Source organism: Hydra vulgaris, chromosome 15 (genome assembly GCF_038396675.1).
Source record: "Hydra vulgaris chromosome 15, alternate assembly HydraT2T_AEP".
Taxonomy (NCBI): Eukaryota; Metazoa; Cnidaria; class Hydrozoa; order Anthoathecata; family Hydridae; genus Hydra; species Hydra vulgaris.
Window position 1 is genome coordinate 35,365,384 of NC_088934.1, and position 26,582 is coordinate 35,391,965.

The window sequence follows — 26,582 nt, forward strand, 5'->3', positions numbered from 1 at the left end:
AAAGAAACCCGAACTACTCAGCCAAAGAGATTGCACAAGAAGTGAATTTGGCTCTAAAAAATATATCTCAAGACAAACTGTAAATAGAAGATTGATTTATCGAAAACTTTGCTGCAACAATGCTGCCGGAAAACCACTGCTTAAATCAACTGATTGGTTAAAACGTTTCTAACTTTTTAAAGCTATTTTGAAAATGACTAATTACGAAATAAGAAGAAAAATATTAAGTGACGAATTCAACTTTACAGTTATTAACCGAAAGAACAGAGTGATTATACGAAGACACTATAAACTTGTGACGACGCTCTTTGTCACAAGGCAAAAACGGTGACTATTTTGTTTCAAAAAAACAACAATAAGGTACTTCAGTGGCCAGCTAAATTACCTAACCTGAATCCAATCAAAAATGTCTGGACTGTACTGGACCGCAAAATCAGTAAAGCTACAGTAATATCAGCTGAACATCTTAGAAAAAGTTTGAAAGAGTCGTTCGACAGCTGATCAACTGATTATTGCCGAAAAGTTTTTGATTCGAATAAAACAAGATGTGAACTATACATAAAGGTGGACATATCCCTTATTAATCTTGCTATCAAAGCAAACTTAAATCCAGTTGTACTAAACTTATGAGCAGCTTTTTTTTAATTTTTTTTTATTCTAACTTTGATTAAAGATATTTAGTGATAGGCACTTTTTTTTTTTTTGTTTGTTTTTTCTCTTACGTAATTTAATAGACCAAATAAATATATTTTATTCTTTAAAAATCACTGAACTTTTTGTTTTTTTACTTTTATTTCATTTTTAAAGAAAAAAAAGCAACTTAAATCTAATGTGTGCTGAATTTTTGAGCTGTATTATATATATATATATATATATATATATATATATATATATATATATATATATATATATAGATATATATATATATATATATATATATATATATATATATATATATGTATATATATATATATATATATATATATATATATATATATATATATATATATATATATATATATATATATATATATATATATATATATATATATATATATATATATATATATATATATATAAAACCTTGCTACATACTGTTTGTTTATTTGATAAAAGTCTTGACAATAAAGTCAATGAAAAAGTTGCTAAGCAGTTGTTAAGAACAAATTTACCCAAAATCTTTAAACTTTAAAAGTTTGAGCCTGCTGAAATGAATAAATTTTTAGAACTTAATAATTACGTTGGTCGAAATTCTTGACTAATATTTAAAACAGTTCCTTACTCATCAAAGTGGTTAGAAAGTCCATCGAATTTGTGGACTCTGATTATAAAAATGTAAAAAGGTTTATGAAAAGATTTGTCTGTGTCGATGACTGTTGTGAAAGAGCATTTAAATTGATAAAAGACTTAGTCGATTCAACAATTAAAGAGGAAAAGTTGCAAAATGTTTTACTGGTTTACCTTTAGTAAAAACCTTATACATTTTTAACAGTTTACTTTCTTTTTTTATCTTTCTTAAGTACAATATTTGTATTCCTTATTCAACAAACTTTTTAAATGCAAATTTTATTAAGTAAAAACCAGGTCTTTAAAAGAAACCAGATCATATTTCAAAATGGGTTATCTTGAGAAATTTTATATAATTTAATTTTTATTTTTTTTTTATTTTCCTAATTTTTTAGTCTTATCGCAAAGCACCGCGGATGAGCATTTATTTAGTAGTTCATAATTCGTTCCTTACCGAAATCGCAAAATTTGCTCAGAAGTGGGGTTTGAATCACAGGTCCTTTGTTTCTGAGGCAAGTGTGCTCAAGTTTTAAGTAAGTTTTGTGCTCAAATTTTATACCAACTTTTCTAATAGTAGAGCCAGCTCTGCCAAAAAATTTTATTAGTTTTAAGGTCCTTGCTCCAATTAAAATAGAAATTTATCGAATAGTTGGTCAGTAATGACTTTTTAAAAATATTAGAACCCTCAGGGAGGTAGGGAAAATTAAGTTATTTTCAAAACTTTTATTGGAATTATCTTGTATAACAACGTAGAACGGTAAAACAAAGTGGCAAGGTTATAAGTTTTCCGACCCCTAAAAACGGACCTGACTAATGTTGCCTAATTTTTATTAACAATTACTTAAAATCGTCATTTGAGATAGGTATATTTAAGATTGATATTAGTGAACATTTTCCATTATACATTAACATAAAAAAGGTTATAGCTATTTGGAGGATCAACCTAAAATTTTTAGCCTAAAAAAACGTAACCTTTTAAATATTAATAAAAATCTCACAAATTTTATAGAAAAAATTGAAGTGACGCCAATAAAATTCATTAATGCATGAAGCGTGTTGTTTATTTTTAGACAAATTCCCATAGATTTTTTTAAAATTTAATGACATCCTTTTTTTTCAAAATGAGATATAAGCCAGGGGTAAATTTTTTACTCAGCCATAGAGCACACATTCAAATGCTAGGAAAACATGTCTTTATTTTCTCATCACTGTCTGCTTTGGATGTTTTTGACATATTTATTGCTATCTGGCTATAATCATTTTCTATTGGTTGTGAGTTGACAAGTTTAATTTTTTCATTGTCGCATTTTGCTTGCTTAAAAAACTAATCAATTATCATAGATATTTAAATATTATTTTTATTTTTTTTTATTTTCTTAAAAATTCAATAACTTTATACAAGAAGATAGTTAAGATAGAAATCTTTTTACAATAAAAAAAATATAACAAAATATACAGGTATAAAAATAAAAACAACAACAAAAAAAAAAACGCGGAGACTTGCAGAACACCTTAAGGTCCGATCACCGAGAACCGCTCGTGAATGTTAAGTGCATTAAGTTAACATGAAATATAAAATAAATAAACAAAACTGTCATATCAATAATTAAGGAGAACTTAAATTTCTTTAGAATATATTAAGAACGTTGGTATAAAGAAGTTCTTGATACTTTTATATATAAATATATCCATATATATAAATATATATATATATATATATATATATATATATATATATATATATATATATATATATATATATATATATATATATATATATATATATATATATATATATATATATATATATATATATATATATATATATATATATTATGTATTATATACAAATACACGTAAGATTTGGATTAGATATACTATTACATATTACCTTATGAAATAAGCTTTATATTTATATTCAGAAGAAATTAAAAATATAAAAATATGTCTTCAAAAGATAAATTAACTTCTTTTAGTTTTTTCTTGAATGAAAGATAATTCCATTCATGGGAAGAATCGAAATTTTTCAAAACTATTTTGTTCCGAAGAAAAGCTCTTCCAAATGAAAAACGTGACTTTACCGAAAACGTGAAATTAGTAAGAGAATAAGGTTGCCGAATATGAATCATTATACCTTAAAAGATAAAAATAAATATAACTTAAGAAATTATTATTTCTTAAGTTATAATTATTTTTATCTTTTAAGGTATAATGATTCATATTCTATATGAAAAGAAACAAGAGATACGTTGGTTTTACATTTGTACATAAAACATAGTATATTAAAAATATTCAGCTGATAAATAAAATGAAATATATTTGTGTTAAACTGTAATTAGTTAAAGCATTTCTAGCTTTGTATATTACTCCTTAGTTTCGAACAACTTTAGTGCACAACATATCAATGTGATACTTCTAACTAAGGTTTTCATTAACATTACTTCCTAAAAAGTTAGTAATTAGTTCTCTTTTTATTTGAATTTGAAATAAAAAGTAAGGGCATGACAGGTGGCAGTAGTTTTCTTTTTGAAGTTTGATGAAAAGTATTTATTTAGCTGTTTCAACATTTAGTGACAGCTTAATCATTTTAAACAGTCATAAACTTTTGTTAGTTCAATTTTCATATTTTGGAATAATGTTGTTATGTTGTTATGAGATAAAAAGAGATTAGTATCATCGGTAATTTGATTGTCATTAAATTTGAGGCTTTAGGGAGATCATTAAGGTAAATTAGAAAGAGAAGAGATCCTAATATAGAACGTTGGGGCACCCCACATGTTATATCAAATAAATTGGAAGAGGCAGTTGCATTACCTTAACCAAACTAATTACGGTTGCTTAAAATCTTTTAAGTATCAATTATGTATTTCCTTTAATTCCATTATAATCTACAGCGGTGGCCAAAAATTAAAGACCACTCATTTTTTAGTTGATTTCTTAATCTTTAAATTAAAATTAAGAAGATTCTAATTGACATATTACTTTTTTTTTTTTAATATCTTGTTAATTAAAACATACGGATTAAAGTGGTATAATTTTTTAATCTAATTCTAATTAAACAGCGTTTAACTTATTAAAAAACGGATGGGGCTTATAAATCTTCTTTAAATAAATTGGACAAAATTTAACGACCACTTTCAAATCTTTAATTTACACTTATTAAAAATAATAATCCATTATTTATTTTAACTGCCTTAATTGCTTATTACGTTGGCCATAAAATAAAATGTCGAAACCTGAGTTTCGATATCAAATAAACATTTATTTTTTGAATTGCAATAAGGATATAAAAATATTGCAAAAATGCGTGCAAAGATCGAAGAAAAAGACAGATACGCGGCTCTTGTATTAAAAGAAGAAGGCTATAGCATCAGACAAATAGCAGAAAAGCTCGGAAGGTCTCACTCTTGCATTATTAACATAATTTAACGATACAAAGAGACACGGTCAATTAATGATCGTCATAGGACTAGATGCAATAAAATTTCAAGTAACCGTGATGTTCGCTCGTTAGTGAGATTAATGAAAGAAAACAGACAAGCATCATCTACAGACATGTCTACGAAATGGACACTGTCCTCCATAAGGGTCCTCCACAATTTAAAACATTTATGGCGTGCTGCTGCAAAAAAACCACGCTTATATAAAAAACGAAAAATTGCCAGGAAAGAGTGGTGTGAATTACATAAAAATTGGTCAACAGATCAGTGGAGCCGTGTGGTCTTTAGTGACGAAATGAACGTTGAGACAACAGAAAAGGTCGCGTAATGTTGCAAAGACTTCCAAGCGAACGGTTCGATGAATCGTGCATTTTGAAACGAACAAAACAAGGCAGTGGATCAATAGGCATTTGGGCCTGTATGAGTGTCTGTGGAGTTGGCGTTTTTCATTTATTCGATGGTAGACTCAACAAAGAAAAATACATCGAAATTTTGGAAAACTCGCTTATTCCTAGCATTGATTTATGGCAGTTGCAAGATGGATTTATTTTCCAGCAAGATAATGCGCCGTGTCATAAAGCGCATGTTGTTAGCGATTGGTTCAATTCTAATAAAATTCAAGTGCTTCCATGGCCTGCCAATAGTCCAGACTTGAATCCAATAGAGAATTTATGGTCGTGGCTTGATCACAAGCTTGGTAAAGAACAATTTTACAATTTGTAAGATTTGAAATCTTCTATCTTTCATCATTTGAAAAATATGTCTGATGAAGTAATCAAAACTTTAATGAATTCAATGCCAGAACGAGCACAAGAGTGCTTGAAAACAAATGGAGAAACAACACGTTTCTAAATTATTTTTTATTGCTTTTTGAAATATTTTTGAAACTGGTATTAAAATTTTGTCCCATTTTTTTTTCCCATTTCTATTTTTTACTTGTCAGTTTTTTAATTTTTGAACATTATTTTGTAAAAAAATTATAAGTTCTTTTATAATAAATATAAAATACAATAAAAATTCTTTCTAAAAATATTTTTCTTTTTTTATACCTTTTTCCAAAATAAAATTATACTAAAGTTAAAAATAAATTTTGAAAAAAAAAAGAGTGGTCTTTAATTTTTGGCCACCGCTGTATATTTGTAAAAAGAATTTTGTGGTCAATGCTATCAAAGGCTTTTGATAAATTAATGAAAACACCTAAAGTATATTGAGATTTTTTAAAAGATTCACCAACATTGCAGTTAATTTGGAGTATAGCGTGTTAGGTTGAAATAGTCTTTTTAAATATGTATTGATTTTGATAAAGCTTATTATTTAAACATAAATGGTTAAAAATTACATTATATTAGGTACTCAGTCACGTGGCAAATTCCGCACACAAAATTTTCGCAGTTTTTATAAAGTATACTTTTTAGAATAACTTTAGACCAATTTTTTATATTTTGCATGTCATAGTAAAAATTTTAATGAAAAGTAAAATAATTATACTTTTATAAAATATCTGCTAGATTTTTAAATAAATGTTTATCTGACTGCAGTAACAACTTTAAAAAAGTTTTGGTAATTATTTTAGCTTAAAATTAATTTATTTGCGTTCTAGCACTCTTTACAATAATAATAAACATTTTCTCGTTGTTTCTTTGTACTTTTTTTTAGTTTTGTGATGAATTGGGTGGTCTAAAATACCTTTAAAAAAACTATGTTTTGAGTGATCTTCGGCACTTCAGCCTAAATTTTAAATTTAAGTTGAAAACCTGTTAAATTCCATCGTATTCTTTCTTTCCGTCCGCCTTAATTTTTTTTCGACAAAAATTATAATAACAACTTATTACTATATCAATAAATATATTGATATTATCATTTGCATAAAATTAGCTTCAGTTTAATTACACGTCCCGGGAATCATGAGAAACTGTCACAGAAGACTCCAAAAAAATCCTTTGAAGGGAATGATCCTCACACATTACTGTTCTCAAAAACGCAAAAAATGTAATCTTTTGTGAACGTCCGAAAAAAAAAAAAGTTTGAATTTTTTTTATTAATTCCTTAAAATCATGAATTGACAACTATGACTCGTTTAGCATTTTTACAGCATATCTAAACAAGTTCTATTCAAGCACTCTTTGATATGGATACTGAGATGAATTTGACAAAAAACATCTTTACTAAGAAAAAATAAGTAAAATATAAATATATTAATATAAATCCTTTTTTAAAGTTTTATATCTATTCTAACAAGCCGTAAATGATACCATTTGCTGATATAGAATTTTTTATTAGACATGTTTTGTTAGTTCTTCCAAGATGTCTAAAGGACTAATCTTTAATTATTTGCTTTGTGTTATACTTTTAATCAAAATTTTTTTTCTGAATTCCGGGAAAAAGCACTGACAAAATTTAGTGTGAAATACCTACATATCTGTGCATGAGAATTTATCTGCTTCTGATCCCATTTAAAAGGTAAATTTTCCATAAAAATCTAATGATAACAAGGTGTTTCTTGACCAATATTTCATTTTCTTTTTAATTTTTAAATACATTTTCAATTTTAACTTTTGCTAGTCACCAATGACAGCCCTAATCATATGCATAAAAGTAGTGAATTTCTTTAGCTCTGCTTTGCAATCATGCCTAATTCAGTCAAGTCCCATGATGAATGCAGGAGAACAATTTGTTTTCAATCCATGAGAAAGTGTGTCAGAGAGGTGACAGGCCACTTGATACAAGTTGTGCTAAAAACCCTTTCAAATCCTTTAGACTTCAGTGACTCAAGAGTGCCCAGAGGCATTAGTGGCAAATGTAGGCTTGCAATAGGGAAAAAAGCAAGAGGAGAGCCTGTCACCATTTCTCCAGTCTTTGACTTTTACTCTATCAGGATGAGACCAGTACAAGAGAGCAAGCATGTGATTGTCTTATCTGTAAGGTAGGGAGGATGAAGTTCCGGGCTGTCAAATCAATCTGTAAAGAAGCTAGTGTCCACACTTAAACACTTCTCCCAGGCTCGAGTCTCGGAGCCAAACATTCACGCAAAGTTTGCTGAGCTTGGCAAGAGCTTAGCAGAATACTTTACCCAATCTACAATTGAGAACACCACTGGCAAAACAGAAAAAAGAAGTCAAATTATTGTTCACCGCATCAATCTAGCAGACCTTCTTGATCGGCTGCTGTTCCAAAGGAAAATTTACTCAGAGCATGTCGTGAAGCTTGGCATTGATGGTGGAGAAGGCTTTCTCAAGGTCAGCCTTGGACTTACTGAACTGACAGCCTGAAGACTTACAATCTCCCCCTCGAAAAAAGACTCTGGCTTCACAAGTGGCAAAAGACACAAGCGTCAAGCGCCAGTTTCTGGTTGCCGTTGTTGAAGATGTTCCTTAAAATTGCACCAACATTCAGAAGATCCTTGACTTAATCCATCCTGATGGAGTTGACTTTCTCCTATCCTGCGACTTAAAACTGGCCAACATTGTATGTGGCATTCAGTCTTATTCCTGCTCACATCCCTGCACTTGGTGTGATGTCGAAGCAAAAATACTCTCTCAAAAAGGGAACCTTCGGACGTTTGGGTCACTGCGACAGTGCTTTGATGCCTTTCAGGTAAAAATTACATTCCTTCTTTTCGTAGACAATTTATAACAGTCCTAATATTTGAATATTTCAGTTACCAATTCAAACAACAATAACTGTTTCTTGATACCAGATCTAACCTTAATTCTTTCATTAATTTCAATTTAATAGAAAAATTGGAAAAATAAAATTGTTCTTGTGTTTCAGACACATGGGTAAGATTCAAAACAAGCACGACTGTTCAAGAATGTCATTCACTTGCCACTCTTCTACAAACCAGTCAACTCTTTGGTCCTCACCTTCATGGCATCGATGGAGCTCCACCTCCTCCTTGGTGTGGTCAATCACCTCTTCAAGGCCTTGAAAGAGGCTTGGCCAAAGGCTGATGATTGGCCAAGATCACTGCACATCAAGAACCAGCCTTTCCATGGTTGCCAGTTTGCTGACAATGAATGTCGTAACCTTCTGAGGAATAAAGATGTGCTGAGGCAACTGGCTGAACAGGTACTTTTTAAGTTTTACGACTTACTCAATGCTAATCTCTTCAGAAGTACAGTGTTTTGTTTCTGTTTTTCTTTACTAAATTTGAGCATTTCTTTATACAGGATTGTGCCTTCAATATTTTTGGCATCATTGACACTTTTCAAAAGTTTGATGCTGTAGTGTCTTTCTGCTTTGGTAGCACCCTTGTTCCTCACTTCGCTTCAAAGATTCAGGCCTTCAAAGCATCATACCTTTCTCTCCAAGGGGTCAGTGTCACCCCAAAAATTCATCCAGTGTTCTTCCATGTAAGAGACTTTATTTTGTTGAAAAAAGAATCACTTGGCAAATACAGTGAGCAAGCCTCTGAGGCACTGCATCACAGCTTCAAATATCATTGGGAAAGATACAAAAGGCCCAACAACCATCCAGAGTATGCAAAGTGGCTAAAAACATGCATGGTTGACTTCAACAGCAAGAGTGTCTAAAGTCATCAAGAGTTTATATTCTGTGTGGCTTGATTTAGGAATCCTTTTTAATGATTATTGTTTACACATTCATCTTAGTATCCATATCTAAAGAGTGCTTGAGTAGAATTTGTTTAGATATGCAGTAAAAATGCAAAAATAGTCAAAGTTGTTAATTCATGATTTTAAGAAATAAATAAAAAAATTCAAACTGATTTTTTTTTCTCGGACGGTCACGAAAGTTTTCATTTTTTGCATTTTTGAGAACAGTAATGTGTGAGGAACATTCCCTCCAAAGGATTTTTTCAGAGTCTTTCGTGACAATTTCTTATTATTTCCGGGTTGTGTGTAATGAATAATAAAGAGTTATATGGTTGGTATTTATGTTTGAATGATAAATCTTTAAAAACGGTCTGCTCGAATTTTAGAAGCCGATTCTCAATTTTGTTTTCAGTAACCGATTATAGTTTTAGACTTTACAAAAAAATTAAAACTGTTACAGATAAAATTAGATTGTTAAAAAAAACATTAAAAAATATGAGATTTATATAAGCTGATGTTGTTTATAGCGCCTATTTCAGAAAATAATTTTGAAGTATGTATATCAGGTGAGAACAATAAAACAAAGGGTAATAAAAGGAAGTTGAAACACCAAACCTCAAAAAATTGTTTTCAAGGATAAAAACTTGCTTTATCCAATCGTAAAAATATGTTTAAATCTGCTATAGTTCATAACAGTTATATGGAAAAAACACTTGCATCTAACGACTCAAGAATAACATATAAATTGTTACACGCAATAATAAAGCAAAGATTCTACAATTAAAAAAGAAACAAAGCATGGAAATAAAAGAATTAAAAGATTAATATAATAAAATCATTAAAAACCTCAATAAACTTTACCTCAGTTAAACTTTTGATACCTCTGTTTTGATACCTTTTGATACCTCTGTTATGATACCTTTTGATACCTCTGTTTGATATCTTTTGATACCTCTGTTTTGATACCTTTTGATACCTCTGTTTTGATACCTTTGAAACCTCAGTTAAACTTTTGATAGGTACGCTTGAAAAAAGTGACAATAAAGTTGTACTCCTTCGTGTGGAAAATAGATTTGCATGCAAAAAGTTGTATTATGAAAACAAGAAATATAGCATGGTATTAAATAAACATGAAAAGTTTTCTTCTAATAGTTTACATAATCCTAAAAGAGATATTGACTCTTCTAACATTGGATAAAAATTATTATACAAAGAAAATAAAGATTTAAAAACTTTAAACTGTCTTCTTCATGATTAAAACATAGCAACAAATTAAACTTGAAGGTATTCTATTGATATAAGAGAAGTTTTTTCTTAAAGTAGTTTCATTAAATGTCAGCATGAATAAAGTTAATGAGGTTATCACAATGGTTTTGAAAAAACTAGCAAAATTAGATATAGAAAAGCTTCCTTTATTTGGTACAAAATCTCAGTTTATGACTGAAGCATTAGCACTTGCTCAACTTCAAGTTGCAGAAAAAACGATACATGTTTTAGAAAGTAATTCGATCAATTGTCTTCACAGTGACGTTACCACTAAACAACATAGACATTTTCAAAACTTCCAAGTTACTAAGACAAGTGGAAGTACTTTATCTTTTGGATTACTTAAAATGGCTGGAAGTGAGGCAGATTACATTATTAATGCAATAACCAAAGCATTAGATGATATATGTGACATTTTAGATATTAGCAGCAAGGAAAGTTTTTTTTCTAACCTTGTATGTCCTTTATAAAACCACCACGTCTGATCTCAGTCCGGTTAATCCACTGTTTAATTTAAAACTCAAAGATATAAGAAATAAATTATTGCCTAAAGTTATAATGAACTGGGAAAGTTTAGCAAAAAATGAGCAAGCAGATTTCATTGAAATGTCAAACTTTTTTTTGTTATTTGCATTTAATAACTAACTTTGCGACAAAAAATGATGAAACAATTAAATCATATGAAAAGTAAGTTTTAAACAGTTAATATGAAAGTCTCTTTTTCATTCAATATTGCAGAATCAGGTGCCACTAGATTGATAAGAACTGCATGTAAAGCCTTTTATGCTAGGGTAGAGATGAAGCTGGAGTTGCTAGGTATTTTTATGCATTTCTTGCCGGTAAAGAACAAAGTAAGTGTATGCTAGCACTCTTTGTTGGTAACCAGTTTCATGTACTTTATTATAATGCTGCAGCTTTGTATTTTCATTCCAAGGATATGTTAGAGTTTCTTCAAAATTGGCCGAATCTATATAATCTTTTACTTGCCGTTAAAGAAGATATTAGCAACATTTTATATTTAGCAGAAGTGCGGGTTCTTGGAATAGTTGATAAAATGGTACTTGCCCACTTTGACAGATATTTGAATCACAAAAGAAAATTCTTGACATGAATCCATTTTTGCTAACCTTAAAAATGAAGCTTTCAGACATCTATAATAATGAATCATCAATTACGATTTCGAAAACACCTATATTTAGTCTAAGTGATGTTAATATTCATAAAGATATTTTGTATGATAAATTATTTCAAGAGACTGCTGACACTAATTTAAATATTTTAATACTGCAGACATTAGAAGTGATTTATCATTCTTTATCAGTAGTTCTTGAAAGACAATCTGGAGGACAACTTCGTGGAGGTAAATATTGGCATTCTTTTGATAATTTAAGTCTGCAAAGAATGTCGCAACAACAAACAAAGCGTCGAAAAGTTACTTTGCTGTATTAGATATTTTAATTCGTGCAAAACCTAATACCAAAATACAAGCATACACTATGTGGTATAAAAATAAAACACTAGACTGGTTAGATAAAAAGACTTTGGATGAGCATGACTCGTTGCTTAAAAAAGCTTAAAGTAACTTTAATAAAATGAAGGATAAATGTAAACAACCTCATTAAGAATTAAAGTTTGAAATTAGTGAAATACTGTCTTAAAAACATAAAGCTAAATAATCAGCAGAAAAAAAAAACTTCTTTAAATAAGCTAAATTGGTAAAGGAGTTGTTAAAATTAAGAACAAAGATGTGGTTGACTTCAAAAGAAGCAGATAATGAATATGTATAGTTAGGTGACGCCTTCAAAACCAAAAAAATATTAGGAGCATTTGTAATCAATTAATTAGAACAAGAAGTTCTCCAGATCCCATTGAGAAAAAGATTTTGCCTAAAGAAAGAAAAAATGAGAAATTTTGATTTTGAAACGAAAAGAAGAGTTATGTGAAAAATTGAAGAATGCAAGACTGTCTTAGTTTGCAAATAATTTTTTGTGTACAGGTAAAGTTCTTAGAAAAAACAAGTAACCTCTAATTAAAAAAAAACTTTGTTTGATGTATTCTATGAGACTAAAAATCAAGTAAAGATTTTTCCATTTCTTGTTGACCTTGAAGTTGGATATTAATACTGAGATTACTTCTCTTAAACAAATTAAAATAGTAAATTTTTTAGGTCATTTTTTTTTCTCTTTCTTAGTTATTTTGTGATCCGTGGCAACATTAACCTTTTAGTTTTTCTAAAGTTTTAGTTTATAATACGTTATAAACTAAATTTTAGTTTATAACATATTATAAACCAAAATTTTAGAAAAACTAAAAGTTAAAAAATACGTTTTGAAAAGCGCATTATAAACTAAATTAGCGTCAGCAAAGGTATTTTATTGTTTCCGATGAAGAAAAAATAATTGTTCTTTAAATGTTTTTAAATTAGCAGTAGAAAAAAATCGTTTTTAAAAAGTTTATTTTTGTTGAGATATTATATTTGTGTCGATATTGTTAGAGAAAAAAATAAGGAAGAGGATCGTGATGTCACTTTTAATAATGCCTTTTTTAAAAGATTCATTGAAAACATCAGTTGTTATAATAATGTCGGTTAAGGTTTTTGACGTTGGAGTTGTTTTTCTTGATTCGCTAATAATGGGAAAAGCACCGAGTTCAAACAACTCACTATAAAATTTTTTGACGCCATAATCAATCCAAGTTAATGTCATCTCTTAAGTAGAATAATTTATTTTCATGAATGCTTTTTTTTAAAACGTCATTTAAAAATATGTTAAGATTTTCGATTCTGCCGAATTGCGGGCAAATACAACAGCTTGTAAATAATTTTTTTTTTTTTGTTAGGATTTCAACTGTTATGACCTCAATATCGTTATCAGAATGACTCATGTCAGGCCTGGTAATATACTGCAAACATTCTCTATTTTAAACTATTAAACCACCGCCTCGCTTTCCATTTTTTTGATCTTAGGAAATAAAATTGAAATCTGGTAAAAAATATTAGAGTTTAAATTAGATTTTTCAGAGTTATACCATGTTTAAGACATGCAAGTTTAACAAAAAATATTAGGAGATTCTTTCAAGTTTAAATAGAAACTTTCAAAACTTCTTAAATGCTTCTCATATTAATATAAAAAGTGGTAAAATATATGAATTTAAGAAGTTCTTTTATTTCATCGACATAGTAATAGGAGCAGTTCGTTCTTAAACTATGTGCATCACTAAAGTAATTCAGGAGTGGATCTGATTGGTCATTAAATCAAAAGCAGTTTGGAAAATAGTTATAACTTAATTCAAATACGTTAGAATTACTAAATCTATTATAAAGTTTTATAATAATGAACACTGCCGATTTGTCCTTAAAATATAAATATTTGACCACTATAGTTATGCACTTTTTGATTGTATCATCTTTATCGATTTTTCCTACTCTATGAGTACGTTAATAATGAATCCACCTTGAAGATCAAGTTTTGTTTTTATCAATTCACGATCTTTTCCCTAACATAGTTCCAACTTTCATCAACAGATTCTTCTATACCGGTTATCCTCAAATTATTTCTCCGATTTCGGTATTCAATCTCAGCCGATTTGTCACTTGTATTAACGGTTAATTTATTTTATAAGTTTTTATCTGGTTTTGTACCATCAGCCTTCGTTGCCTCTTTTTTTATATTGAGAAGTTGAATGATTATTATCATTCAACTTCTCTATATCTTTTTCTAATCTTTCAATTTTTTGAATAATCATTTTAATAAATGTGTTCTCGTGAACGTCTAATATTTCTTTTAATTGGGAAGTCATTAAATTTTTCGCCATTTTTTTTTTGTAATTAAAAACACGTCAGATCGCGGTAAAGTGTTAAAACGTATTATTAAAAATAATATAAATAACAAACGTAATAATAAACGTAAATTAAAAACGTATTATTAAAACGTATTAAACGAAAAGCGGTTTTAAACCGTTTTTAGTTTAACACGTTTTATTAAAAAAACAAAATGAAAGTTATAACGCTATAAATTTTGTGCATATACTGAACTTTATCTTAAATTCTATTTTTGAAAATAAAACTAATAACTTGTATAGTACTTACTTTTTTGTTATCTGCTAAGTTTGTAATTGTAATAAATGCGAAGAGACTACATATAAGTAAGTAAATAAATGTTCGTTTTTTTCTTTTTTATTTATTTCACTACTGTTATAGCTAATACTGTTTGAAAACATTCAGTTATAAAGTAAAAAGAGGAATGAATAAAGCCCAGAATAAATAAAGCCCACAAAAAAAAACCCAAGAATCCTAAACAACAATATAAATGTAACACGTTTGCTAAATAATCAATGAGCCCCATAATAAATACGAAGTTAATAAAGTAGTAACAATAATAATAATAATAATCAATTCAGTATACCTACAGTGCGTTATCTTTGCAAAAGTAAAACTGTAAAACAAACACGTAAGTAAATAGGATGCTAAGTTAAATAAAATAATCATTAAGTAAAATTTGTTTTAAATTATATTTTATCAAAAGAGCTAAAAACTGACATATTTATATTAATTAAAACTTAAGAATTGAAATCATCGTTTTTTAAATAGTTACTGCTTTTATTACCTATAAATAAAACTAACTTATCCTTATAAATAGCGAGCCATTTTCTGTTTTAGAAATAATGGAGTTTTAGTTTGCCCATTAGACAATACTAATTTGAAACCTGAGCAGGTAACAATTATCTTTTTAAATTAGTTTTAATAACTTAGTTACATAGTTTACTTTTTTACTTTTTACTTTACGTTCATTTTACTGTTTATCTATTTATTTTTTTTTTGATAACAGATAAAGAGTTTGATTTTTTTTTAAAAAAGAAAGTCCTTCTATTTTTTTTCAATGCTAACAATTTGTAAATTGTATAGTTTATAATTTGTATAGATTATTTGGGAAATCTCGGCGCTTATAAAACAAATTGTGTTTTCAACTTGCCCCGGCCGTCTGCCTTTTTTTTGTTTAATATCTACTGTATTTATATATTTAAACGGCAAAAAAAATTCGAATAATAAAATAATAATAATAATAAAATATAGACAAGTTTATTTTTTTATAATATTTTTTTACTCAAAAGTGATAAAATATATTTTCACATAGACTTTTCGCGATAAAGCAATTGAAAGAGATATTCTGCAATTAAAAGTTAAGTGTAATAACTTCTTAAAAAAATGCCAATGGACCGGAGAACTAAAAGCAATTAATGTATGTATTTTAAATTTTGGTGTAAAATTATCTAAAATATTTAATGGAGCAAATTAACTCTAGGTTTTCGAAACTATCTAAGAGGGAGTGGTAAACAATAAACGATTAATTAATGAAAACTAATTGTTAATCGAATAATTAACAAACGAATAATCGTATAACTTTTTGTTTTAAAACTATACCATTGTTAAAAATTTTATTTATAATTTGTTGTTATAATTACAATAGTAAGTTTTGTTAAGAAACAGCAATATTTGATTTTCCTTTTTCGGTACTGGAGATAAATGTAAACAAATAATTCAGCAGTACCGCAAATTACAATAACGTATGGACAAAAAATCGTTCTTTTATTTGTAAAAAAAGTTTCGTTTGAACTTGAATTCCATTAATCGACTCTAAGTTTCTTATATCCTTTAGAGAATAATAATAAATTTTTTTGTATTAAACTGTTTCAGAAAAGACAAAACATTTACGCCAAAGAGTTGCCATCTAACATAATAAAACAGAAAAAGCTTAGTATGCACTAGCTGGTTGAACAGCTATAGATTGTACTCTTGATATTGATTGCATTTCATTAACTCATTTATAGAATGTATTTCATTAACTCATTTATAGATTTTATTTCATTAACTCATTTATAGATTGTATTTCATTAACTCATTTATAGATTATATTTCATTAACTCATTTATAGATTGTATTTTATTAACTCATTTATAAATTGCATTTCATTAACTCAGGGACTTAAAACCCTTGACTATCGACATGCTATAAAGAGAACTGTTATTAACTAGGCATGCTCAATAAAAAAAAATTGTTAAAGAGTTTGAGAAAAAATAAAAAGACTCTAGAGAGGTTTTCAATTTCTATTTATAAGTTGAATTCAAGTGGAACTAGCTTATGCCTTAATCTATGTTGTTCAGACAAATTTTTATTGTGATCGTGGAATGATTAGAATAAATGATTCAATGCCTTTAGAATGAGCAGTTAATATTGTAATTGAAAAGTTATATGGTTTCAGCTTAATTAAGATCAATGATATCTTTGGGTGTGTTGCTTATGGTGCACCAGTAATGAAAAAAATGGGACGAGATCTAAGAGTTACTCACCAACTTGCACTTGAAACGGAATTCATTTTGCGGTATGTGATATTCTTTATAAAAAAAAACACCAAGCAATAGAAAAACATTTGATGAAGAGGAAAATGAAAGTTAAATAACTTGTTCCAATTCTGATAATAATAATAACAATGAAAAACGCTGGAATGAGGAGAGAATGAGTTCTGTTAACGACGAAATACGAATTTTAAATTTTAACAAGGACTGTGGTATAACTTATTTAAAGAGTTATAAAATTGTCAAGCTGTTTATGAAATCACCACATGTAAATGATGTGCTTTGATATTTGTAAAATTAAAAAATTTGATACAAACATCTGTAGATATAATTTAGGAAAAGAGCTTTGACGTGTTCTGGATACTAAAACGAGATGGAATTCTCTAATCAGTATGTTAAAATGATTCCTGGATTTAATAAAATATTATTAAAAATGCTCTTGTTGAAATATCCAGAACTGATTAGATCTCCTCAAAATAAGAAATAAAGCACATCTCTGATACTGTTCTGGCTCTTCATTATGTAGAGTTAAGTGTTATGGCACTGCGATAAAATCTTATAAACTTGTTGTTTTTTTTTCAAAATCATAGTGATTAATACGTTAACATCGATCAAAAATGATAAAATGATGCTTCTGAAAGAATTACTGAAAAAAGAAATTATGATATTGCTGGTTTACTATTCTATTTATAGTCCAGATAAATTTAAATCAGGTTCAAAATAACTTGAAAATGTTTTAAAATAGCCGAATAAAAATGAAATTGCTAAACTAGCACGAGAAGTATAGATAAAATTATTTTTAAACGAGGAAGTAGAAGTAACACCTTCATCTGATATTAAATCTGCTTGTTATGTGGAACAAATAAATAAAAAACTAATGCTGTAGAATTAACAGAACGGATATTAAAAAAAGAACTTTAGCAACAAGAAATACGAAAGGACTAACTAGTAAGTCATGCCCACGAGATAGTTTGACTTGTATTTAAAATCACTGAAAAAGTGATTGGACTTATTCCAGTGATTTTAATTGTTTGCAGCATTTAAAATCACTGGAAAGCATTTAAAGGCAAAGCTCTTTAGAACGAATTTACCATATTATACTCAACCTGCCACCATTATCTATTGGCGCAAAAAGTTTAAGTGCTGATACTTTATTTGTTATTTAGTTTTGAACTAGTTTAAATGATGACATTGTAATAAACTATAATTTTCAAGATCATATCTGATAAAAATAAGAAACAAAATAATAAGAAGTTGTATTTAATGTATAATATATTTACAATAAACTGTATAGTTTATTTATAATATTATTCGAAACTAACAAAATATTTTTTTGAAAATTAATCGTTAATCAAATAATTTGAGAAATAAAATATTCTACCACCCCCCACAAATTTTTTTAGGCAAAAACTTTATAGTATTTTCCATTAGATTTTATTCATTGTTAAAATGATTACATTTCTTGTTAAAAATATTTTATTGCATAGATAGTTCTCGTAAAAACTTAATTATAAGAAAAAACAACTGAACATCATATGAAAAAAACGCTTATTAGCAATATTTAAGAACAGAGCAGTTTAAAAGTAAGCATTAACTTCAAATAATTTACAATAATTTAAATATAATTTTTATTTAAGAACCATTTAGGATCTTGTGAATATGAAGAGGTAAAATGCCTTAATGAACAGTGTACTACTTCAATTTTGCGTAAAGAACTAAGTGATCACATGGAAACAAAATGCATTTATCGTTTGATTAACTGTCAACATTGCAATCAAAAGATTCTTTCTTGTGAGAACCAAGTAAAAGCATTTATTCTTTTGGTTCTTTTTTTAATAAAAGAATTTGATCTTTTATATATATATATATATATATATATATATATATATATATATATATACATATATATATATATATATATATATATATATATATATATATATATATATATATATATATATATATATATATATATATATATATATATATATATATATATATACACACACACACACACACACATATATATATATATATATATTATATATATATATATATATATATATATATATATATACATATATATGTATATATATATATATAATATATATATATAATAATATATATATATATATATATATATATATATATATAATATATATATATATATATATATATATATATATATATATATATATATATATATATATATATATATATATATATATATATATTCGTATTTTTTTTTTTTTTTTTCGTAAAAAATTTATGCCTTTTCCCATTTTTGTTTTGTTTTCGTTTTGCCGGACTTAGTGTATTTTATAAATATGTTCCAATAATTGCTTAAATGATTTTTAAAATCGCTAAAGTGATCGCTAAAGCTGAATTATCAATTTTTGGTAATTAAAAAAATCATTTTTTTAAAATATTCAGCTAACGTAATATATACAGGTTATAATTTTTCAAATACAAGAATTCTGTAGGCGAAGTTCAAGACCAGAATATTATTATGAAAAAATAGAAATCAAATAGAAGGCGCAATACTTAATAAACTTTATTTTAAAAAAGAATTAAATTATATGGTACAAAAGATGACATTTTTTATTTTTAACTAACTCGGAACAAAATCTGTTTATTTATTCTCAAGTTAATAATGACTGAAAAGACCTCGTCCGAACTCTATCTTGCAAATGTTCTGTACAATGCTAAATAATGTTTTTACAAATATTTCTGGCTATGAAAATAGCTGTTCAGCAATGATAGCTAAGGTCGTTTTCAATTGAATACACCATAAGGTTAATTAGATGTTCTTAAGTCAAAGTTTGGTCGCAACTCGGTTTTAATGAGAGCAAGCTTACTAATGAAGAGCGCTCTAGTTCGGCAGTAGCTGAGTAAGATTGGGGTTTTATTGAAAATGCAAAACTAAACACAGATATAATTCAATATTGACTGAAGGCTTTTAAATTAGATTGCTTTAAGAGAATTGATCAAAAAAAGGATCTCAATTTGTTCAAAAGTATTTGGTTGCCTGTCTTATCTTTAATCGACACTTTTTTTAAGTCATTCACGTTGAGAGTTGCCAGTGCTTTATATTTTCTCTCTGGTTAAGTGCTTATTCATCATTAGAATGGAATAGGGACCACATAAGAACGAAAACATGCTCTTTGCCTTTTAAATCATCAATTATGGATTTTATCAACAAAATTATATTTAAACCCAAATTGGAGTATTTAGGGTCAGGAAGAACTTAGTCTTTGATTTGAGGTTATGCTTTCTGCTAGACATGTACAAAGCTCAAAGATTATTCTTAAGAATGATTGTCTGTACTCTTTTATATACACTAAATACATTAGCCCCGTTATCATACCGCTGGCCTCTACGGTTCTTGAACTCGATTTGGCATTGATCTAAAATTTCTATCATCAGCTTTGCAACGTCAGCAACCCATTTTTTTTTCCAGATTTTCTACCTTCAAAACGCATTTTTGTTTTGAATGTAGAAATTGCTTGTCAGAGCAAATGCGCACAAGTCAAAGAATATAGGTGAGTTCCATTAAAAATTACGGAAAAATAAATCGCTTCATAGATCTTTTTAACAATTGAAGCAAACAAGATTTCCCCATATGTCAAATCGATCTTATTTTGAGTTTTATTGGTTAAATAGTGCGTTTTGTCCCTAATCCTTGTTGCATAGGTCTAGAAACTTTTGGCAAAAATTGGTGTGTTTTATTGTGCTTTTTAAAAAGTTGGCTGAAAAATTACAATTATATTTTTCTCTCAGCATGTTTGATAAATCTACAAAAAAATTAACATCATATTGAAATATGCATATCAACTAGATTAACAATCTAAGCAATAGTAAAACTACTTTATAAATGTAAACTGTAACCACACCTTAAAAACTTAGATTTGTTAAAACTGAATGAAGAGCGTTTAGGACGCAGCGCAGAATTTAAAACCTCTTAGATGCCTAATTTCCTATTGACATTTTACGTTCTGAATCAATCTTGGTCTTATATTTCAAGATTTCAAATGGTGACTTGAAATCAGATGAGGTATTAATTTCTGTGCATTAGACTGGTAACTTGTCATCTTTTCTCCTAGTATTTGCTAACTATTTTTTATTCCTTTTCAAAACACCGCTAAGTGATTTATAGGGACCTTTCAGTAAAGAATTGTTATAACCGTTTCCGGAGTGAATTTATGAATATTTAGATATCAACAAATAAATACAGCTGTTTAGATATACCTAGTTTGTTCGAACGAAGAGCTATTAAATGCCGTTTTGTTTTGTATTTTCTTAAAGCCAAACTCCTCTGGGTTTCATTTGCTCCGGTCCTAGTTTACAATCTTTTCTGAAGTTTTTTTTTGACTTTGGACCATCAGTCATGCATTTTAAAACTGAAAATAGCATTTTTACTTTAAGATGTGTCAGTGATAAATAATTTGGGAAGGGGAAAAAGTAAAATATAAGTATTAAATATGTTAACACATTTCAAAGACACAGACACTTATTCCATCGTTATAGAACCAAAAGAACATCCTTTAAAAGACTAATTTACTTAGAGTTGATTGAATAATTGAATCATTCATCAGATTAGAAGGTTTCTTGGCGACATTTGCTTTGTCTGAATTCATAAACGTCTGGAATCTTTGTCTGAATTCATAAGGCGTCCGGAACCGGAAAAAAAACTGACGAAAACAAAAAGCAAAACAAAAAAAAGCCACCCTGCCATCTGGTAAACTTAAGTAAAACTGTATTGATTAGCATACTTCCAGGGGGCAGTATTTAAAATGATTCAGCTAGAAATCCATTACCTAATAAAAAAATTTATTTATTTATCTAGTTACTAACAATAAAATAAAATTTCTTGCAATTGTCTCCTTTGTGACCGTGTGTTGTACCTTAGTTAAAATGAATAATGTAACACCCTCCAGCCCTTAAGAGGCCCTGGATATATATATATATGTATATATATATATATATATATATATATATATATTCATATATATATATATATATATATATATATATACATATATATATATATATATATATATATATATATATATATATATATATATATATATATATATATATATATATATATATATATATGTATATATGTATATATATATATATATATATATATATATATATATATATATATATATATATATATATATATATATATATATATATATATACATTTATATATATACAGTTGTGGACAAAATAAAAGTAGTGTGATTAAAATTAACGAATTAATATTATAATGTTTAAACAGTTACTGAAAATGAAATTGCAATACTGGGTTATTAATCAAATAGGTGTGAGATGAGGAACTAATTAGTAGAAAATTTTAAATTTTTCCTTCTATTTATAATAGTTATATAAGTATAAAAAACAGGTTTGACATGTATCAATTTATTTAATGTAATAAGTAGTATTAGTTTATTTAATGTAATATTGCAAATAATTTATTTTATTAACAAAAAAATGATACAAATTTAATTAAACATTAGTAAAAAACTAATATTTAATTGCATGCCCCGAGTTTTTTATCGCAGCTTTGCATCTATTCGGTATTAAGTTAATCAGATTTTGACAACGTTCTATAGGAATGTTGTTTCAAGCATTCTGGAAAACTTTCAATAACTCCTGCTGATTTTTTGGTTGTTGACTATCAACTGCCTCTTTTACATCTATCCAAAGGTTATCGATCGGATTGAGATCCGGTGGCTGTGCATGCCAATCCATAACTGCAACCCTATTCTCGATGAATCAACTTTTTACCCTACGACTGGTATGCTTTGGATCGTTGTCCTGCATATAAACCCATCTTAGGGGCATGTCTTCTTCTGCATAGGGCAACATGGTATTTTGTAATATTTGAAGGTATATGTCTTGGTCCATAATACCATCAATATTATAGATTGGCTTTACGCCAAAAAAGAAAAACAACCCCAAATATTTATTTTTGCTCCGCCATGTTTTACAGTTTTTATGGTGTATTGCGGTTTGTATGCAGAGTTAGGTGGCCTCCTTACATACATCCTGCGTCCAATTGACCCAAATAAAACAATTTTGCTTTTATCAAACCACAAAATATTACTCCATCTTGAAACATGCCAATCTGCATGCGTTTTTGAAAATTGTAATCATGCTACCACAAGCCTTTTTTTCAAAAGCGGAACTTTTTTTGGGCTTTTGACGACTAACTTACTTTGTACTAACCGCCAACATACTGTTCTCGAAGAAACGCTTAAATTTAAATCTTCTTTAATATGGCGGGAAGTTACAAAAGGATCGGCAATAGCAGCACGTTTTATCAATCTGTCTTCATGTTCAGTCGTTTTTTGTTTTCGACCCATTGTTTCGCCTACATTTTTCTATTTTAGATCATTCCTAATCATCATAGGAGAACAACTTAATGTCTCTTGAATAAATTTGTATATTTTCCCTTCTTGCTTTAATTTAATAATTAGTAGTCTTTTTTCTGCACTACAATGCTTTGCACGACCCATAATTTCTTTTTATAAAATAAATTTATACGATTATTTTATATATTTTATTAAATTAACGCTAAAATTGATCTTACCTTTAATTAGTCTTACTAAAACCAAATAAACAAAAAGTTAATATAAATAAATTGATAGGAAACAACAGATATGTTATTTTAACCTAAAAATCTAGATATGTTCGTATTAAAATTCGGGACTTCCCTAAAGTAATTTGAACAGTGTTACCAATATTTTTTACTCCCATTTCATTATTCAGTGATTACATTACTGTTATGCCTAAATTTACAAATTTATATTTAAATTTACATAAAATTATTATCACAAATTATTGTTTTACTAGCCACTATATACTATTGTTATATACTATTGTTTTGTCAACAACTGTATATACATATATTTATATATATGTATATATATATGTATATATATATGTATATATATATTTATATATATATATATATATATATATATATATATATATACATATATATATACATATATATATATATATATATATATATATATATATATATATATATATATATATATATATATATATATATATATATATATAACATGTAAAGAAAAAACAATAAGTATTATCAACACGTTTTTGTTTTCAGACAATTTAAAGTGTGGAAAAAATGCTGAGATTAGCTTTTCAAAAACAATATCTATTTCATTTCCGCATTTATGGTCTCTTAACGTGTAATACTTGTTCTATATTGCTCTCTTTCAGATCAAGACTCTTTGCATTCTTTTCAATGATATCTCTGATCAAATTTATTAGCCCTTTCTCATTATCCTTCAGCCAACATTGCTACTGTTGGTAAATTAAATGCTCATCGTATTGAACAACATGATTCTAGTGTCAGTGATTCTGCTAGCGTTAGTGCCCACAACTTTTGTATTTCTTGATCTATAACATAAATAAGCAACTTTCAAACTCGCATTCAAGACAATCAGAATCATTTGCCTTTTCTACTCGACTTATGCTTTCTTTCTAATCCAAATCAGTGGTTTCTATCTACCGCTAAACATTTTTTTTTAAAACAGAGGTCTAATTACTATTGCTAGAAATCATGGTTATGAAATTTTTTTCAAATAACAAAGCTCGTTATTCTCAGGTCATTAAAGGCTTTATTTCGATTCAAAAATTTGGCTCCAGAGACGAGAGAATTTTTAGCAGTGTTTATAATAAGTGCAAACCAGTTTTTCCTCTTTTCTGCATAGTCCAGATTTTGTTACCTCACCTAAGAACAAAGCTGAACTACTTGCTAAGAATTTTTCATTAATCTGGCAACTTGATTTCACTAATCACATCCTATCTGATAAAGCCTACAAACAGTTTGATTGATTGCTTGACATTTGTTTTATTCCAGCTTCTGTATCTAACGTGTTATCCTGCTTGGACTCTTGTTCAACTCGTGATCTGGACAATATTTTTCTTGTAGTCTTGCAGAGGCGTTCTTCGGAGCTGTTGACTATACTTTCAAAACTATTTAACAAGTGCTTATCGGAATCTTTTTTTCCAGCTTACTAAATAGTAACATATCTTATAACTATTTTTAAAGGCTCCGGAGGTCAATCTGACTCGAATACTACCATCCCATTTGTAATATTCCTTTTATAACCATGGTCATTGAGTTTTTAATTAACGAAGATTTATTCTCTTACCTTAAATCTGTTGATTTATTAATGATAATACCCGATACTTTTTATAGTCAAAATCAATTGAAAAACGGACAAAACGTTTAGCGACCTATTACTAAAAATCGATCCTTGATTTAGATTGCATATTTCAAACTTTTATATATATATATATATATATTTTTATATATATATATATATATATATATACATATATATGTATATATACATATGTATATATATATATATATATATATATATATATATATATATATATGTATATATATAAATATATATATATATGTATATATATATATAAATATATATATATATATATATATATATATATATATATATATATATATATATATATATATATATATATATATATATATATATATATATATATATATGTTCACAAAACGTCAATCAAACGTTTACAATATCGACTTACATTAATCACTATTATAAACCTTCAATCGACCTTAAATTAAACCTAAACATTTATAAAAATCTAGGCTTTAAATCCTTTAATAAATATTTTTATTAAACGTCGAACAAACGCTTACAATATTGACTAATATATGTCGTTATTCACAACAATTGATCGACATTTAATAAACATTTATTATAATATAATATAGTAAAGTAGCCATTAGTCAGAAGACTTACATTTACCTTCCATTTTTGCGGTTAAAAATCAGATTGCAAAATCAGACGATCAGGATACAAATGTAGAAGATGAATTTGCACAAACAGGTGCATGATAAACAAGCGATAGACGTTATTCTAGGAAGATTTTTGATAATGCATAAACTAAAGGAAACAGTAATCAAAAGCTTTTGTTTATGACCCAGCCTGCAAACAACGTTGAAATAACGTTGAAAAATAATGTTGAATTTACGTTGAATTAACGTTTAGAACAAAAGTTTTTTTTAACGTTAGTTCATCAAAGTGAAATCAACGTTAAGTTCAAACGTTATATCAACGTTGATTTGACGCAAAAAAAACGTTTTAATGAAGTTGAATTTACGTTAAAACAACGTTTAGAATGATAGTTTTTTTAACGTTGATTTATCAACGTTAAAAAAACTGTCACCATATAAATATAAATCACCATCAAAACGCATGTCTAATAGTGTTATCGTACATCTCTATTAAATTAATAATGTATATTATTGATCTTAAATCTACTAATAGTCCTTACTTAGAACTTTTTCAGTTTAGTTTAGTTAAGATAGTATGATTAATGAAAGAGATAAAGTTTTTTCTATTGAAAAATATATTTAAATATTTCATACATTTACATATAATTAAATAAAATCTACACAAATTTCTTCTCTTTTCCATTGCTTTTTTTAAATGGAGCGTATTTTATAAAGTCAAACAATATTCCATAAACCGAGGTTTTTTTTGCTCCATCAAATACTATAGAAGAAGCTGTAAATAAAAAAAAAAAAGATAATATAGCTGTTATAACTGTTAGACAGGGCAGTTCAAAAGTCGTCTCT

The 26,582-nt window shown here is 27.5% G+C and overlaps 1 protein-coding gene across 3 annotated transcripts in view; it reads left to right on the forward strand.

Annotated features, from left to right (window-relative positions):
• LOC136091421 (TNF receptor-associated factor 6-B-like) overlaps positions 1-26,582 on the forward strand; it is a 113,505-nt gene that overhangs the window by 7,093 nt on the left and 79,830 nt on the right. For 2 of the 3 annotated variants that reach the window (XM_065818975.1, XM_065818976.1), the window contains exons 2-4: positions 15,204-15,258; positions 15,679-15,783; positions 18,535-18,699. In XM_065818975.1, the coding sequence (XP_065675047.1) occupies positions 15,204-15,258; positions 15,679-15,783; positions 18,535-18,699 (325 nt within the window). The remainder of the gene's footprint in view (positions 1-15,203; positions 15,259-15,678; positions 15,784-18,534; positions 18,700-26,582) is intronic. The other variant, XM_065818977.1, reaches the window with a different exon arrangement.